The sequence below is a fragment of the Puccinia triticina genome, chromosome 6A, assembly GCF_026914185.1.
Source record: "Puccinia triticina chromosome 6A, complete sequence".
NCBI lineage: Eukaryota > Fungi > Basidiomycota > Pucciniomycetes > Pucciniales > Pucciniaceae > Puccinia > Puccinia triticina.
In genome coordinates, this window is record NC_070563.1 from 1,888,102 (window position 1) to 1,906,875 (window position 18,774).

The 18,774-nt window shown below is 43.8% G+C and overlaps 5 protein-coding genes across 5 annotated transcripts; 2 read left to right on the forward strand and 3 right to left on the reverse strand.

Annotated features, from left to right (window-relative positions):
* Positions 1 to 8,080: 8,080 nt before the first annotated feature.
* PtA15_6A244 (uncharacterized protein) lies at positions 8,081 to 8,667 on the reverse strand (the record flags this gene model as incomplete). The annotated part of the gene is made up of 3 exons (XM_053169929.1): positions 8,081 to 8,131; positions 8,205 to 8,326; positions 8,439 to 8,667. 3 exons carry the CDS (start codon positions 8,665 to 8,667, stop codon positions 8,081 to 8,083), a joined length of 402 nt encoding a protein of 133 aa, XP_053021171.1.
* Positions 8,668 to 9,789: 1,122 nt separating this feature from the next.
* On the forward strand, positions 9,790 to 10,641 carry PtA15_6A245 (uncharacterized protein; the record flags this gene model as incomplete). Its single annotated transcript, XM_053169930.1, has 4 exons — positions 9,790 to 9,977; positions 10,111 to 10,330; positions 10,442 to 10,487; positions 10,568 to 10,641. 4 exons carry the CDS (start codon positions 9,790 to 9,792, stop codon positions 10,639 to 10,641), a joined length of 528 nt encoding a protein of 175 aa, XP_053021172.1.
* A 429-nt stretch (positions 10,642 to 11,070) lies between these two features.
* On the reverse strand, positions 11,071 to 14,522 carry PtA15_6A246 (uncharacterized protein; the record flags this gene model as incomplete). Its single annotated transcript, XM_053169931.1, has 12 exons — positions 11,071 to 11,266; positions 11,359 to 11,445; positions 11,608 to 11,732; positions 11,839 to 11,949; positions 12,044 to 12,403; positions 12,499 to 12,575; positions 12,637 to 12,665; positions 12,741 to 12,840; positions 12,916 to 12,934; positions 13,021 to 13,557; positions 13,647 to 14,221; positions 14,315 to 14,522. The coding sequence occupies 12 exons, from the start codon at positions 14,520 to 14,522 to the stop codon at positions 11,071 to 11,073; spliced, it is 2,424 nt and encodes an 807-aa protein (XP_053021173.1).
* Positions 14,523 to 15,618: 1,096 nt separating this feature from the next.
* On the reverse strand, positions 15,619 to 15,857 carry PtA15_6A247 (uncharacterized protein; the record flags this gene model as incomplete). The annotated part of the gene is made up of 2 exons (XM_053169932.1): positions 15,619 to 15,755; positions 15,827 to 15,857. 2 exons carry the CDS (start codon positions 15,855 to 15,857, stop codon positions 15,619 to 15,621), a joined length of 168 nt encoding a protein of 55 aa, XP_053021174.1.
* Positions 15,858 to 16,536: 679 nt separating this feature from the next.
* Positions 16,537 to 17,112, forward strand: PtA15_6A248 (uncharacterized protein; the record flags this gene model as incomplete). Its single annotated transcript, XM_053169933.1, has 2 exons — positions 16,537 to 16,795; positions 16,859 to 17,112. The coding sequence occupies 2 exons, from the start codon at positions 16,537 to 16,539 to the stop codon at positions 17,110 to 17,112; spliced, it is 513 nt and encodes a 170-aa protein (XP_053021175.1).
* Between the last annotated feature and the right edge of the window lie 1,662 nt (positions 17,113 to 18,774).

Here is an 18,774-nt window from a genome sequence, read left to right on the forward strand (position 1 = left end):
GGATTGGTATTGTCCAATACTACAAATATTATTGTTTTTTTGATACATCAGAATTCAATACCATGTATTGTATTGAAAAAAAGATATGATATGGTGGTATTGTATCTAAAAAACAACACCACCACGGACGTTTGCTCAGCACCTGTTTACAAGTGCCTTCGCACAATCAATGCCGAGGTTTGGTCCGAACCTTCTAAGATACAGGTTCAAAATTGGTTTGAACTTGGTCTGATCTTGGTTCAAAGACCACAGTGATGTGAGTGCAATATAACCTGATCCTAACTGGAATCATATGAGATGTATTGTGCAAGGTACATGTAGAACGTACACCATGCCTATGCTGAAACTAAGCCCAACTATTATTGGGAGGACTTGATCCACAATTTTGACCAAATATATGAATTTTTTGACCATCATGTGTTTTTACATCTGTGTATATCCATACCCTGTAGATTGCTCTGATGCATATTTTTGTATTTTTTAAGAGCACACAGAAGTCAAAATAAAGTATGTGGGGTGAAAGATTAATTACCAATGCTAATTGCACACTTGATCCCCTTGGTTAAAGATATTGTATGAGGAGGTTATCTTAACCTTGTTCTATCAACTATGTATGAACATATCTTCAAGGAAAAAATAAAGGCCATGATAAATGCACACCAAAAAACACCTATGTGCATGTATAAATGGTGGGAACACCAAGAGCTGTTGGTGTTTGCCAGGAAAGCCAAGAAATTTTTGCATCTGGGGCTGCACACCAATATTCATGAAAATCTACCACTTGTGCACCATGCAGAGTCCGTGGAAGCCGCACAAGTGGCATGTTCAGACTCCACCTGCCAGCAAATTTGGTGTGTGCAATCAGCTCACGCTAATGGCTTAGTTTTCCACAAAAGATGGGGGGTGGGGTTGTGCACGCCAATGTTGGCTTTGGCGCGCACAACCCAGGCATGCCATAACTCGGAGGGAAGCCCTTCCAGTCAAAAGTGGACCGGAGAGAAAACTCTCCAGTCGACCAGGGATGTATGCATGTCCCTTGGATGGCAGGGAAAAACCTCTGGTTGAAGAGGCATGCACATCTATTCAACCGGAATGAAACACCTCCATTCAAAGGGGTATTTATACCCCGTCGACTGGAGGGCAAACCCTTGAATTGAAGAGGTATACTACCTTTTCTAATGGAGGAAAACACCTCCAGTCCACAGGGTATTTATACCTTGTTGATTTGAGAGAAATCCCTCTGATTGAAGAGGTATGTCTACCTCTTCAACTAGAAGGAACACCTCCGTTTACCGGTTGACCATCAACGGGGTATGTGTATGTCCTTGTTGACTGGAGGGAAAATCCACCGGTTGAAGAGGTACATTAACATCTTGAACCGGGAAAAACACCTCCAGTTGACGGGAAGTATATACCTCGTCGACTGAAAGGAAAACCCCCTGGTCAAAGAGGTATGTACGCCTTTTTGATCGGGGGGAAAAATCTCCAGTCGACGGGCTATGTATACCTCGTCGACTGGAGGGAAACACCCCCCGATCGAACAGGTATTAAAGACCTCCGGTCAAGGGTATGTAACTTGTTGACTGAAGGGAAACAACTCCAGTCGACAAGGTATATACCCTGTCAACCGGAGGTGTTTCTGTCCGGTCAATGGGGTATATTGTATCCTCTTTGCGCGGAGGGTTTTCCCTCCAGTCAACGGGGTATACCTACCCTGTCGACCAGAGGTGTTTCCTTCTGGAATCTGGTTGAAGAGGTATGTATGCCTCTTCAACCAGAGGGTCTTGTTTCTGGTCGAACGGGGTATGTATATGTTGTCGACTAGAGGGAAAACCCTCCGGCCGAAGAGGTATACATACCGCTTCAACCGGAGGGAAACACCTCCGGTCGACGGGGTTATATGTATACCTTGTTGGCTGAAGGGAAACCCTCCGGTCAAAGAGGTATGTATGCCTCTTTGACCGGTAGGTTTAATGCCTTCCTAGCATGAAGGCCAGTGGCTCCAATCTTGCTTACTGGTCAATTGACCTGCTCATCCATGTTGTCACACAAACGTACGGGCGTACGTTTGTGTGACTGCATCAATTTGAGTCAGAAAGCTTCAAGACCAAAAGAAGCCAAAAATTCAATTCAAAAAGGAATAATTCATTCTATTTTTAAAATAGAAAGGAGTCCAAAGAGGAAAGAAATAGTAACACAACTTGGGAAGACAGCAATTCCCAAACTCCAGACCAATCAACAGGATGTTAGAATCAAATATTTGGATCAATGTTGATTGTGAGTCAGAAATGTATTTTTTTTTTATTTACAGATATTTCTTGAATCCAGGAGAATAAAATGGTGCATTAAACCATAAAAAATGTGAAAAAACATATGATCCTCCTGGTAAGACAGTTTTCTGTAAACTTTGCATCTAATTTGCTACACAACGACTTAAGGATTCAGAGTTTACCCCTCAAGTATCTTGAAAATCGTGAATCCTCATTTCTGAATTGAATCAATCCACTTTTTTTTTCTGAAAGATCCATGTGCAGTGGAAGTTAGAATTCAGGGTGATTCAACATGCCTCAATTCACTTGTACATGACTTGCCCTTAAATTCCCACCAAAAAAAAGAAAATTTGAAATATTTGCTTCAGGGAGCCATTTACGGTAATACGGCACACAAAAATAATTTGCAACTAGATTCCAAGGTGGCTACGCCGCACACTTCCAAAGTTTCAAATTTTATACGTTGCCATGTCAAGAATCAACCAGCCAATGGTAGAGCCACTCCTCCGCCTCATATCCAAGGCCTATTTCTGCCAATAAATTAGAAAAGAAATCTCACATCCCTGATAATTTCAAATGGGCTGAATTAGGGCTTGGCAATACATGCATTTACAAACTCTACATCATTCTCAAAGAACCACTCCTCCTAACTTAATTATGAAATTTTCAAATGATCTACTTCAATTTGAACACAGGCTCAGTCACTACCAGCCAGAAGAAGAATTAAACTCTCTTTGAAAATCATCACCATTCAAAGAAAACATTCCATCAGACACACTTAATTAGTAAAGCACAAGGAAAAATTTGAAATCACATTGCATGTCAACTCTCTTCTGAATCTAATCAACATATAAATCAATCACAACCGGATTTTTGAGTCTTGGACTAATTCTTTCCTTAAACCCAAGTGAGCATGATGACTTGAGGCTTAAATATGGTTCTTCTTCTTATAGTTTTCCGGAGGCACATCATGCTTTATGTTTATTCCACCCTTGAAATTCTGAAAAATGGTGAACTTGATCACTTCTGGCAGGTTGCTTTTTGACAATTAATCATAGCTTTTTTTTTCATGGATTTTGTGCCAATTTCTCAGTCACCTTATTTTCATCCTTGATAAGTTTTTCCTAATGGGAACTGAGCCTTGTTATTTTTATGCTGTAATCTGTTCATGTAACAGCTAACCTTGAAGAATCAGAGATCCACCTTGCAACCAAAAAATATCATGGGGATAACCTGTCAACCAAGGTGATATTTAATTCTTCTTGAATTCCCTTGGGTAATAAAGCATGTCTGCTAGTTGCAACCTAATGGTAAGCTTTCCACTTTCTTCTTTTTCATTTGTTCTTGCTACCAAGATTCTGAGAAAACTTTTAATCTTTGCTCTTGTTTTGGGTAGGCTCCTTCACATAATAAATTTCTCCAGGTTTCAATTTTGGCCAAAGAAAACTCCAGAGGATCTTGGAATTCTTGCAGAGCTGATTGCTTGCAGTCCATTTACTCAACATGTCAATTGGACCCAGTCTAGCAGGTGGGACAACTGACATGGAAAATGATACACATGCAATTAATGGCAAATATTTCAAAAACTACTTAACATGAAACAATCAAAGGTAACAAATCTAGAATATGATGATTTGATAGAAAATCAGCCCATAGAGCAATAGAAATTTAAGTAAGAATCACCTTTGGGATTGAAATTGATACCCAAGATTATCCACTCATCATATCAAGCAGACCCAAATTGGGAAATGCATACCGGAAAACTGGCATGAAGATTAATGAAAACTCAATCTAAAAGAACTGTTAGAGTGGAATTTTATTTTTGAGAAAAAACACCAAAACTCCACTGCTAATTATTTAAATTTTATTACATCCAATTGTTTCAAATTTAATACCAAGGCCCCGTTTGGAGCCAATATAATTGCGCGATATAATCTGGAAACTTGTGACATCTGATCAAGTTTTGGCGGACCTGATCAGATGTCACATAGGATGTCATGCAAAAAAACTCATATATCGCCTGGATTATATCGGCTCCAAACAGGGCCCAAATCTTTGTGTTCAGAATAAAATGCATTTTAGACAACAGATGCATCAGAAATTGTGCAGAAGAGTTTTTTATCAGAATCCTCTTTTCCAGGCTGATATATCAAGTTGATCTACATGCTCCGTTTATGTCTTATGAAATGAATCTCTGTAAGCTCCAAGGTTTTACCTTGGGCATTTTTTCAACCTCAGAAGGTTGAATCTCAATCTTTCCCAAGAAGTTGAGGGATTTTCATTGAACATTTGGGCATTCAATTTGACAAGATCTTCTCATGGAAAAGCTTCTTCTGTCCTCAGGTGAGCCTTGGCATTCAATCTCAAGCTGGCTTGAACCCATTTCAAACTTTCCTTCAGCTAAATTAAGCATTGATTCCATTCATTCAGCATGAATTGATAACAAGTTAGTTGAGTGGAAATTGAGTGTAACTTGTTGATGGGTTTCTGGCAGAAAGTTAAGGTTAAAAAAAGTATTTAATGACGTGAATTGCATGCAAGTCTTCAGCTGAGAAATCTCCCCTGGTAAAAAACCATGATTAATCACAACATATTGTGAAGGAAGAAACTGTTTTTTCTGCCAAGAAGTTGATGTTTCTTTGCAGTTTGGTTGTACATGTGTTTTGCAAGAGTTACAGTAATTTATACAGTCAAGTTGATGTTGGTATCAATATGATATCAAACACTTTCCAACATGACTTCAGAAAGATTCAGCATAACTTCAGAAAAAATTCACCACAAAATTACATGTCACTTGGGGTCAAGTCCTGCAAGAGATCTTAGAGGGTTCCTAAAGAGAGGGGTGAAGGCACTTGCACGCAAGTGCTGAGCAAACATCCGTGGTGCACCTTTTCTGGGCAATTGGCGCTCAATCCAATGACCCCCCCCAGCAATACACTTGTATTGTATTGTATCAGAATGTATTGGCAATAAAATACCATGGATTGTATTGGTTTGGTGACTTGATCTAATACCAATATATTGGGCTAAAAGAAAAAACCAATACCAATAAATACCAATACATGTACCGTACCGTTTCACTGTTGGCGGAGTAGTGTGGGAAAGTGTCATATTGCGGAATTGGGTGGGAACAGAAGCAGATGAGTGTGAAGGGCTCACGGTTTCTCTTCTCTTTCCTCTTCATCATCTTACAGAATACTCATCATTGTACTTACACTTGCGGATTTACTAGAGTATCAGGAGAGTTTTATGTGACCCTTATATTTGTTTACTTGCTGTTGCAGAATTTGTGCTTGCAGAGTGCGGATTAATATGCTGAAGATCAGGCTCATTGCGGAGCGCTGATGATTAGCAGAACATAGCAGTGCAGAGCAGACTTCAACAGTAATCACTCAAACCCAAATACATGTCAGGGGTGGTCTCTAAAGTGACTCACCACTGAATCTAAGGCTATAAAGTAATACTCTGCTGACAAGAGTATGTGCTAAAGGGGAAGAGGAGAGAACAATAGATAGTTGAGGGAAGTAATATGGGGAAAGGAGAAGGAAAGAAAAGGAAAGAGAAGAGAGAGGGAGAAATATATCTAGGAAAGCCCCAATCACAATGTGGGTTTGGTAGGGTTCTGTTTCCAATGAATCTAGGTGGAAATGAACTAGGTAATCCTCCATCTGAGGAGTAAGGAACCATGACTAAATTACTCTAAAGAAAAGAACAGAAGCTGAAAACAGGTGTAAGAAAAAGAACAATAAGAGAGATAAGAATCAATAAGAAAAAGGAAACAAACCCTGAAGTTGAAGATTGATAGTAGGAGCAGCAACTGTGAGATAAAGTGGAGAAGTGGTCTGATGAAGCTGATTATAGAATTTAGGATGAGATCAGTTGAGGAAGGACAAAAGGATAGTGAGAATGGATAGAGAAAAAACCATGAGAAGAACACAATAAGTATAGAGAAGAAGAAGTAAAGTTTGGAGATCTTAGAACACAGACTAATGAACAAAGAGAAGATGTCAGTGATTGTGATTGATAGTGATTAGATGTGATGTGGATGGAAATGCCGGTCACATTTCTCACCAAGTTGTGTTGATTGACGATGTAGGCCAATGAGACTTGATTTTGATGTGTATTGGCTGAACTTGAGGCTTGAGGAAATCAGCAGAGAAAGGAGTGAGAAGACCATTGTTGAGAATTCAGTGTTGAGACTGTTGAAGTTCCAAGATTGGATGGGACAAGATAGCGGTACCATGACCAGGAGATGAGTTAGGTTTTTGACAAGGCGCAGTCAGTGCATCAGGATCTAGACGGATGGAGCGTGTGATTGTGCGCAAATAGCGCATGAGTTTCAACAAGGAGTTTCCCTATTTAAGTGGTCTCTAACCAACACTCTTTGCTAAGCCTTGCCTGGTTAGATATCTCAAAGTAGAGGCTTTACTTCTCTAAAGGGAATAACTGATTCCCTGTTAGAGCTATAGCTCTTGTCTCTGTCTCCTTGCAGCCTTATGGCATGTTTTGAGGTACATCCTCAACACGCTTGAGGCTGAAAATAAAAATCTTGAAGAAGGCAGAAGCGGTCATTTCTTTACCGTGACCAACCTTTATTTTGACAGTGGTGTGGTATACAGAAATATGAAAAGTCAAACTTTCTTTCTAATACATATAATTACTCATATTAGGCCTCAAGATCCCACAAAATGAGCCCCAGAAATTTATTCCATGGCCAAACTCACCCTTAGTCACCACTGGAGGTGTCACTGCAGCCCCACTGGATTGGAAGTTACACCTCTTTGGACCCCACTAGACACCTATCACACGTTTGGCACCCCCAGTCACCAGTCTGTCACCAGCCCCAAGTCAAGGATCATGGTATTATGTGCATACATATCACAGGATACAAACATACATCCCCCCATCAGACCACAGTCATTACACAATGTCAAGTATTCCCTTATCTCCATACTATGAGATCATCTTACACTGTGTTTGCAGCCTCAGACTTCATTTATGCACTCACTGCATCTGTATGACACTTCATGCAGCCTACTGTCACTTCCTGTCACTTTTATGTGGTACCACTGCAGCCTTCTGACATCATTTATGTACCCCTGATGTATAATTACATCATTTGTACATGTTATGACATCATTTGTACTTGTACTTACTGATTTGTACTTACTGCCACCAGCTAAAATACCTCAAAAACCCTCTCTAGAATAGTTGAAACCCTAACCCAGGAGCCCCCCTCAGAGGGGGGGGGGCTAAAATATCTCACATTTGTCTATGAAAGGAGCTCCTCCTCCATCCAGTTTTCTTCTCTTCAGTTCATCACTCACCATTTACAGTTCCCCCAACTTGTAACCTTTACACTGTTACAAACCCTTATATTGGAAATTAAAGCCTTATACTTTTTCAATCAAACAAACTCATCTTGAGCCAACCACAACTATCACTTCATCAAAACCTGCCAAGCTTACCTTGGTGGGTCTTGTTGTCTGATAGCCAGAAGGGCAGAGTTTGCACCTCCATCATCAACTTCACCATTCAGCAAAAGGGTTTCATTACCACTTTTGAGTCTTACAATGGCCCACAAATACTTTTTCTTTTTGTGCAAAGTAAGTACATATATAAATGAATAAATTCAAATGAGAAAAAGTGATAGCATGAGGTTCATTTATCTTGAATTGTTGCACTGCTTTCATAATACAACTCCAGACTAGTTCATAGTGTATATAGAAAAATTTGGTGATTTGGAGGGTGGAAATCTAAGAGGAAGTTTCTTCTTGTTCATTGTCTTCATGCTCCTCAATTTTGGACCATTATAATATGGTAGCAAGATCATTCATATTTTTTTTGGTCATCATTCTTTCCTGTTATCAGAGTAATGTCAACTTACATCGACATGGATCAGTATTGTAAAATTACTTTGGATACAAAGCGTACTTTTAAGGCAGGATTCATCAAATCGCTAGTAGAACAAAACTTCGTCGTTACACGTCCCTTGGCCACTATTTTTCCATCGCAACTGAATTTTCCCAGACTATCAACATTCGTGGCTTGTGTCACTTCAAAGTCAAAGCACAAGAAGTGTAGGTGTTATTAATCATCAGATCGACAAAAATTGCTTTGATGACAAAAATCATAGAACTAGAGGTCCTCAATCCACGTGCGACTGACCGTAGTAATCAAAACCTTGAATCCTTGGCAAAAGTGAATTTTTATCATCCGCCAGCTCTTTAGCACTGATCAGCCGGGCACAATAACCCGCGGTTCTTGGCTTGAAAGTCGGATCGACGGCAGCAGTTTGTCTGTCAGCCGCCGTGGGGCATTCGTAAATATTTTTACAATAAGCCTGACTGCTAATTGAGATCACTGTGAGCAATTTGATTAATGTGAAGTGCTGCATTGTGCGGTTTAAGGCGTTTAAGAAATTCTTAGGATTTTTCAATTCAAGGGAGAGCAAGCTAGGTAAAGAGTTGATAGCCTCAAAGCCTGGTTTTTATGCGTGGAAGATCTCAACCCCTTCGATAAATACCCCGCCGGTCGCAAGCAATAAGACATTGCGGTTGGCAGTCGAGTTGAATCCTTGTTGGTTGGCTATGTCGTTGTCATGCATTAATACATAATTTATGTGCAAAAGACCGCCAAGGAACGCCTTTGCAACAAGACAACTGATGTACACAGGCGTCCAAATTCAACGAAAATTTGTTGTGAGTTTGGGCGTCTTCGCAGCTAAGATCACATGGTCATATGTAACATACCAACGGGAGTTTTCAGGACTTTGGTAGCGCAACAACCAGTTGAAGCCGCGTCCACGTTTGCAAAATTTGAAGCTATTTTTACCACATTTTAAATATTTAGCAGTCAAGCTAGTGCAACATCAGATTGTAGCGCTGGTTTGGTAGGACAGGACCTTGTAAACTCATATAGAAGAGTCAAGAGCACCAATCAAAAGAGCTTATCCAGTGGAGTTGTCCGACACGGCATTGAACAGAATGGTCCAAATAGTTTTCCAACCATTGGACCCTAACTTCACTTCCTGGAGCATTTGTATTCGTCGGGTTAAGTTGACGATTTTGGGCAACTTAACCCAATCGGCCATCGCATCGGCCGGGGCTAACCCCGGGTCAACAAACCCCGGTTTGATTTCAGGTAAGGTTAGCTAAATTTAGCTATGTACATTATAGCCTTGACCTGAAATCTAATAGCCTGGCTGGGGCGGTCTCCGTCAGTCTCCGTCTCATTTCAGGTCACTTTAGCCTGAAACCGATCGAATGCGTATGCCCACTTGAAGGCAACCTCAGTCAGCTGCCCACAAACCCGGGCTTATTTGACCCGAAAATCTAGCGGACGAATGTGAATGCTCTTTGATTCGAGGTCTTGAATTCGAGGGGGGGGCGCCGTACCCGCGGGTCGGGCCACTGGTACGGGCGGAATGAAGATCTTCGGAGCCCGTGGGTTCCTCTGCGTGCTCTTATCCCACCAAATGGGCGGACGCTTGCCCTTAAAGACCAGTTCTGATTGAGCCATGTCGGCCTCTTCGCCAGCCAAGCGCCAACCCGAATCGGTATGGGACTATCCCCGTCCACCGGCACTGGTACCGACGACGGCCCACCTGCGAGTGGTCCATGTATCTCCGGACGAGAACGGACAAGATTTGGTGATAGCGGACACTCATAAGGGGCTCAGAATCCTGGAAACTAGCCATCCTCCGACGTGAGTTCATTCAAACACCGTCGAGAAAACATAGCTTAGATGCACTGTGACACTGAGCCATGGGTAGAAGGGTCTCACACCGCATTGTTTCGTCGCGTTTCCCCTCTGCACAAATGGCAATCAACGATTGAAGGTACTACTTCCCTCCAGAAGATGTCAAAATGTCTCTCTTACGAGAGAACCCGAAAGTGACATTCTGCGAATGGAAAGGCCATGCAAGCTACTATGACCTCGTCCATCCATCCTCCAAAACCATCTCGAAAGCCGTGGCGTGGACATACAAAACCCCGACCGATCGAAACAAGGCTCTCGCCAATCACATCTCGTTCTATGCAGGCGGTCAACTGCGATGTGTGAGTATGTCTACGCTCAAGCTTCTCCCATACCAGCCTTCTTGTCTTGTTTACAGGGATCGATCGATTTCCGTCAACATAAAAACTTTATTTCTTTATTTCTCCGACCAGTTTGTCGATGATGAGGAGGTAACAGCCCAGGACGGTAATTTCTATGGTAAGCTAGTAAAACTCTTGTTATAAAAAATCTTCTTGATTGATTTAGGTCTTGACTTTTGGCTGATATTTTTATTCAAGGGGGTTGGAAGACTTCGGAGATTAGTGGTGGCAAGAAAGGTATAAAGGGCGGTCCTGGCACTCTTGGATGGTGATCATCATCCACATGCATCAATTTGTGCAAGTGAGTAAAACATTTTTTACGATGGACCAGAAATTCAACTAAAAATGGGACACAAGCAGCACTTCGATGTTCTTTTTGTGTGCGACCCAGCTCTAAGAAACCAAGCAGCACCTCTAAGTCTGGAGATCGAGGTACTTATTAACTGGCTGCAGGCTATACATATGACCTAGTGCAGAGACAAGAATGACCTGAAGAAGTGGGGATGTAGCAATGTGATTCTATTCTTGCCACAAGGATATAGGACAATAAACACACTATGTACTTTGAACCTGATGGTCTTTTTTTCTTTATGTCGGGATAACGAAGCGCAAGAAAGTATGTAAGCAAGATAACAAGAAGAAGGAGAGTGTACCTATCAGAGAGATCATGAACAAGCAAGTTAGTGAAAGAAGAACGACCATCAAGTGAGGAAGAGCTGATGGAAGGCCATCACGGCGCCCCAAGAGATCCCAAGTTTCGCCAAGGTTTCAAGGCGATGGCCGGGCTGGATGGCAGAGGTGGCTTGGTTAGATTGCCGATGTCGGTTGCGGAACGGGAACTCAGTCACGCCGTTAGCCTTGTTCAACTTGTCCAGAGCCAAGATCGAGAAATGTCCCCTACAGCCATCATATCACCATCACATTCAACCCGTCAGAAACATCTCACCAACAGGACTCCTTTATTTGCTCGGGAGAAAGCAAAAACTTACCCTGAGACCGGTCGATTGATGAATTCGATCCTCCATGTTGAAGTCTTCGATCGTCCAGGAAATTCGGCTGTTTCAGTTTCATAAAGGCTAAGAAAAGGAAAGTTCCAACGAACATGGGGTTTTTCACGCCTCATCAATTATACTTCATCGGGTGGCTTCAATGAGGCAAGAAGACCGAAACCGTGAACGGCGCAGTATAGAGTGGAAAGATATGTAGGGCATAATTTAGAGTGTAACATGGTACTCAACTCGGGAAATCCAGCATTGACTTTATTGGCCTTAAGGTAAGTTACCAATTTGTTGAGAAAGAGATCTCGTGTTTGGATAGTGATAGCGGCGCCAGCGGCAAACATTTGCCAATCGGTTTTGGCCCACTGAGGTTGCACAAAAAGCGGTTGTCATGAATCCAATGATGATCAATGGTGTAGAAAAACGCATCAGTGCATATTTGCAATCCACTTGAGAATGATGGCAACTCACGGTATGCCGACTGTCTAATGGAACTCCAAATTGGTTCGCAACGTGTGGATAGTAATCATCTTGGATGCGGTAGATTCGCTCGGGAACCAATTTCAAATTCAAGAGTCGATCCTATGAATCGCACAAACGAAGTTTCGTCCTCACACTCAGCAAGTCAGAAGCAAAAGAGGAGAGCGGATAATACAGAATAAGCAGAACACTCAACTCCGAACAGATTATACAGCGTTCCCCAGGAGTCTTTGAGTTGGTAGGCCAGTTTGGTGTGATTGCCACTCTCGTTGAGAGAGAAGCCGATCCACTGGTCGACAAACTTCTCTGCGATGGTCCTGAAGCTACTGCCTTCTTCCTTGTAGCCGCTCGTGCAAGCGATTTGGGCCATCGCGCCGATCCCAACGATCGCCTTCAAAGCCAGGTTGGTCTGGTTGGCTAACGTCCCTGCAAAGTCGTCCGTCGACAGCTGCTTGGCGGGGATCAGCCCGTCATCCACTAGAAACCCAGCCCACTGCTTCAGTATCACATAGTGCTTGGCAAGCCATTCGTCATCCTTCGCCAGTTGGTGATATGCCTGTTGGTCGAAGCAGGTTGTTAATGTACATGTGGGCAATCAGTTTCTTGGTCACACCCCTGGATCGGCATATTCATCAATCGTGGAAGACATACGAGCGACATTATCAAGATGTTTCCTGCTTCTTCCACTGGCATCGGTTCATCTTTACCATCATTATGTCCCGTCGCATCTGATATAATTCAACGGTCAAAATGGAACCCAGTGAACACTCGCAATTACGCTATACTTACTGGGATATCGACCTAAATCATGAACCGTCCTGCATCCAAATTATGAGATAAGTCTGAACTACTTTCATCATCGCACGAGAAGAGTTTGTTTGATGGTTACTTACCATCTGTTCGGGTATAAACCGCTTGTACTATACTTGAAAATGGGCTCCAGTAACAATTTCAACAATTGAGGGTCGAGATAAGCGAGCACTGGGAATTGGGCTGCCCATTGTCAAAATACGCGGATTAGGATCAGGTTAGTCTATCGCACTGGGTAAGAGAAAACAGGAAGCTTACGAAAGATGACATCGACAGTCTGGTACATCAAATAATCAATTTTGAGCTTGTGATACGATTCACAGACGCGGTATTGAAGCGCTTGCTTGGGGTAGAAGTGCTTACACTCATGTCGCCATTGCTCGAGATTTCTTTGAGGAAAGCGGCCACGTCAGTGGGGTCGTAGTTCCCATGCTCGTCTTTGCCGATTGTGATTTCGATTCCACCTAAGGCCTGGCGCGCGCTAAGACTCGCGATGGCCACATAATCTTCGCCTCCTACTCTGCGAGCATCGTCTTCGATCTTCTTGTCAATGAAGTCTGCGGTTTGGACGGCTGTAGGATAATCCTTCAGGGAGAATTTGATCGCCTCGTCGGTCAGGTTGAACACACTTCTCCAGTAGCCCCATTTTTCGCTCAGCTTGCCCTCTCGATGGCGTCCTTTATGGTTCTCGATCGATTGCACGTATGGATCTCGGATGTGACCGATCACGAAGACGGCAGATTTGCTATGTCGACTTAGTGGGACCGAATATGCTAGACCAGCGGTCTGATCAGAAATCTTGCGGTAGTCTTCGTCTTGATCCCCATTTAGCTTGCCGTGGCTCACAAAATGGGATCGAAGTTGAGACGCTACGCCAGATGCAGTAGTCAGGCCTGGCACCTGTGTAGAGGAATAGAATATAAGCATCTCAGGTCTTCACGAATCGATGAACACAGAGGATCAGTTCGGCAGCTTGGAGAAATACAAACTTTTTCGGTAGCATAGATTACTTGACCCCACTCAGCATATTCGAATTGCTCAGCGAAGGTTAGTTGTTCTTGACGGCCAAGCTTGTAGGTAACCGATTGATCGAAGTGATCGATGGACCAAGTCGCGTTAACGTTATGGTCACCCGATGCCCAATCGGCCTGGATGTCAGTATAAACCGAGACTTGATCGGTGTCCCTGAGAGTCTCCTCGATGAGTTCGATCGTCAGATAGCTAAAGGGCAGGCTCTGTCGAACGAGGTCGCCCTCCGGGCCGATTGGGCTGAGGAAAGTGACGAGGAAGCGAAGGCCGCCGGCATCGAATTCGAAGATGCTTCGGCTGGAGGTGTATCGGAAGCCTCGTTGGACAGCCCGGCGGTGTCGGTTTCCGATGAAGTCCTCGTTCGGCCGCCCCATGAACTCGTACGTTTCCCCGTTGACTTGGATCAACCCTGCCCATCCTAGCCTGTATGCAAACGGGTTCTGCGGGAATTGGATCGGCCAGAGCTGGGCCCAACGGCCAGCAAGATACCCGCCATTACCACCCTCCTGCCCCGTCGCAAGCCATGCCGAAAGATCTGGAAACAAATGATAGTGTGGATCTGGTCAGTTATTCTATTCGAAAGCCATGTCCAAGAGCGTGAGCAGACTGCAGTAAAAAAACACGCAACAGGGTGATTTGACCGCGAGCGGAATCGCGGGCGGTAGAAGTGGATAGAAGCTTGAAGAGTTGGTTGGATGGTCGGACAGAGGCAGAAGCGAGCTTGGGAGGGATTGCGGGATCAGGGGTTTCTGAAGAAAAGTGGTTTCCAAGGAGTTGATGAGTTGGCTGGAGAGCAGTGGTGCCAGCACCTTCGGGAGAGCCCGAGTGAGCTTCATGTTTTTCCTTTGGAGGCTTCTTCGATTCGGTTCGGCTGGTTCTTGGTGGTTCGGCTGGTTTTTTGTGGTCGGGCTCAATTGTTGTTCTCCTTGAAACAACTACTCGAAGGCTGCCAGGGAAGCTGGGAGTCGGACAGCAGCTGCTGCTTGCTGTATTTCTGTACCCGAGGGCCGAGATGAAGGATGATGTCATCTCTCTGGTAGAGTTCGATGGGGAACTCTTTAACAAGATTCTCCTCCAACCCAATCCATCTCATTCTCACCATCTCAGGGTCCACGAAAACTGCACCAACACAGCCACTTCTCGTACACACAGCCCCTGCCACCGCCAGAGATCACTGTGTAAAGATCACAGTGGCCCGGTTCACATTATTTTTAACGGTATTAAAAAAATCACATTCGCCATCGAATTTTTGCAAATTTCTCAAGTTGGTAAGATTCATCTGCAGAATTCATGAGGAAATGTGATAATTAGTATAACGCCAAATTTGCTCAGGAAAGGCTCCCTGACCTCAGGGCTTTAACATTCACAAGGTATAAAATGAATTCATCAGGAGTCGATTAATACAACTGAGTCTCCTGACTCTTGGTTTTACACCACTGATTCCCATCGCTAGGGGGGGGGGGGATAATAGCAATATCACACAAGAGATTTGAAGTAAGCTTCAGCAAGATTCAGAGCAGCTGGAAGAGAAAGCTTTTACAGACATGAACTGTAAACAGATAATTGGGAGGGAAATCAGTTTTATGGGGAAACAAATCAATGGTTTCCCCCTTACATCTGGCCAAAATCTAAAATCAAGGGTTTCCCCCAGCAACAAAAAACAAAACAGAATGACCAGGTTTCCTCTACATGCAATAAACTTGGGCAAAAAAGTGGAGAAACATAGCTGCCCCGACACTAGCATGGCTTGTGCACTTGGGCTCAGCCTCCAGCCCCCGTTCCCGCACAGGGCAAAAAGGATGGGTGTGAAGGCCCCTCGCCTGCAGCCTTTGCCCCTCGGGGGCCAGCTCCTTAGCTACTGTTGAAACAGCTGGGAAACGGTGGTGGAGATCTGCGAGGAGGCGAGGACGGGGCGGGCAGATGGAGAGGATGCTATTGTTGCTGGGCGGGCCGGTGATGGGTGGCCGTGGAGGAGCGGGAGTCGAAGGGCGTGCCTGGATGGTCCGAGGCTCCGGGCTCGCCCGCGGCCTTCTCGCTCGTCTCGCACCCCTTGAGAATGGTCAATGGGACTGACAGCCGAGGAAACCTTTGGACTTTAGTGCCCTGACCATCAGTCACGGCGTCGGAGTCCCAGGATTACAGCTAAAGACTTTCAAGCTGAGACGGTTCATCGGGATAACCGGCTTGAGTTTCATTACGCACAATTCGAGTGGGAGAATCGCGTTGACAAGGACAGGTGTTTCTTTTTTGGGAACTTATAAGTATGTTGCCCACATGAGCTCGGTGTCTGAATGGTATACTACACGAACTTGACACAAGTCCCTCCATCACGTGCTCTCCTGTGCTCGCGGGGCGAGACGCTTCGCGCCTGCACGGAGAGGAATTAAGCTCGACTCCTACCGGGCATCGTGATCGGACGAGGTCGGACGTGTATGGACTCTGGTGCGCCGCCACAGTTTCCAGAAGCTGATCCCAGAATCTTTTTGTATCTATGTAAATATGCAACACGCCGACTGAAGCCGCATAACAGCGCATGACGGTTTCATGTCGAAGGGGTTGACCTATGATAAGAGTTGCTTCTGTCAGTCGCCCATTCTGCCGCCGAGCGTTTGATGGCCGATAATGCGGGTCCTCTGGGGAAAAATCTCGCTGCGGTCGTATGCTTGGTACCTCACTTTCTCGGCTCGAGCTTCGATTTCGACCAGGAACAATCTTCATAACTTCGAAGACAATTGGTGGCAGCGAGCTCCTTCCGCTGATACAGACAATCCAACCAGTACTGAGCTCTTTCCTAGCTTCCATGACTTCCCCCTTTCCAATAACTTGTCTTCAGATCCCAACCAATCAAGAATGGCATCGGAGATTGTAAACTACCCTGGGCATTCCATCTTGCAGCCAATGCTAACCGGACGTGATATCGAGTCATCCCAAGCCTCTCCCTTTGTATTGTGGCCTGATTTGCGAGCTGACACTCGGAGGATCGATGGGGGAGTAAGATCAAGAAAGCGCATTAAAACCAGTCACGAGCATCTGTTTTCGCTCGAAGAAACAACATCTTGTTCGACTTTGAAGTCAGGCCCGTCAGATGATCATGGCAAGTTTAAGCTAGGTGAGCAACCGATCCTCTTTAGGTAAGCGATAAGTATAACCCTTGCTCATGGAAAGCCTCTAGCTCGGAACGGCCCCAGTTCAAGCGGGAAGAGTGGAATTAATGAAGGCCAGATCCCAACTCAGGACGAAGTATTTATGTTGCTTGATAAATTGGAAGTCAGTCAGACAGGCCACCTCCCTCAGAATGCTCAACCTGGTGCAGATCCACCTACTATCTCTTCTGCAGTGAGGAGTCCAAACAAGATACCAGTTATAGAAAAGTACTGCCAAGCAATGTCGGAGAAGCTTCGCTTGAATTCGTATCAAGCCGCATGACCCCCATGGGAAAAGCTACATCCAAAACTGCCCATCCTTTCTAAGCTCAACAGCCTCAAGGAGGGTGAGGAGAGGTTCAGGGCCATGAGAATTGACAATGGCGACGACACCAAGACAAAACCTCAGAACTTTCGAACTATGGAAGCACTGTATGAGAGTTTGACTTGGAATATATATCATTCCCACATAACACGGCTCAATCCACCAGATGAGCACATAATACACGTAACAAATATATTTGACCGGCTAGACCAAGAAATCCTCAACCCCGAAAACGGTGTTCCACTGGTGGGTATCACTCATAAGATGGAAAAAGGTTGGAAAGAAGACTTTTCAAAACATCAGTGGGGAGAGATGCAGGGAATTTTGGCAAGATATTTCTCGGACAATCCAAGGGATAAGATTCCACCTGATAGGCTGGCAGAAGATTTGATAAGATCTTACTACGGACCTCAGGAATGTAAGTGATGTTCTGAAAGATAAAGAAATATGTAGCATTCCTGATGAACGGATTCATTTTTCCTTTAAATCCTGTGATTTCTTGCTTGCTCCACTTTGAACTCACCAATTTTTTTCCAACTTAACACAGATGATGAATCAGCATTGATAAGGCTGCTTGAAAAAAACGAGCGAACAGATTCATTTAAAGAATCTCTTATAGACTCAGATTTCCGGCGAAGGTACGACTTTGTTTGCAGCCTAGCATCCGGTGACCAACCGTTGGAAGATTTCATCAATAAAGGAGGCCAACGATGGTCCTCAAAAAACCCCAGCTACGGCATCTTTGAAGCAGTCACTTTAGCTTTCTCAGAAGAGTTCCGAAACACACAAGGAATAACTTACCAACGCACTGCAAGAATAAAACATGCCAAATTACCGATTGTTTTAATATCAAACTGGAAGTTGGGAAATTTAGATAGTATACGAGTGTTGAGACCTCCTGCAAGTCAAAAGAGGACATACAGCATTGAGGTGTTTCTGCTGGTTTATAAACATTTGATTAGGGTGGTTGATGTGCTTCATCTGAATATTCTACAGCGGCTGCACATCACAGCTCATGAGAAGATAAAAAGGAGAAAAAATATTTTGAATTGGATAGGCCAAGAGATTACAAACCCAAAGGAAGGCTACCCTGTGTTTGGAAAAATCTCAAATGAAGTTAATTATTTGAATCTGGTGGGACAGATGATTTCTGGTATGCCAATTTTTGCGGCGGTTCAGTTGGCAATGATTGATTACTTCTCTACCTCAAAATCGTTTTTCTTTCCTCAAGCCAAATCTACAGCTGCATTTGTGATGGCAAGTTGGTATCAAGTCAATCATCCAACGGATTTTGAGATTATGCCTCTTCTACTTCAAAATTTGCAAGAAACGTAGCTGCATGTGAGATTTTTTGGAACTGTGCTATTGAGAATTTCACATTCAATCCATCAAAACTTGAAATCCCATATAACAGTTTTTGTTTGCAAATTTTTGAATATTATTTTATTTTGATTGCTCATTAACACCTGTTTGGATTGCCAATTTCCTAAAACTCCCTCTATTTTGTTACAAATCATGTTTTTTTAGTGATTAAATGTGAATATTCTTACCACTGTAGAAAGAAAATTGTGGCACCCTGAAAAAAGAGGCCAGTCCAATCTTTTGCAAGATTTAACAATA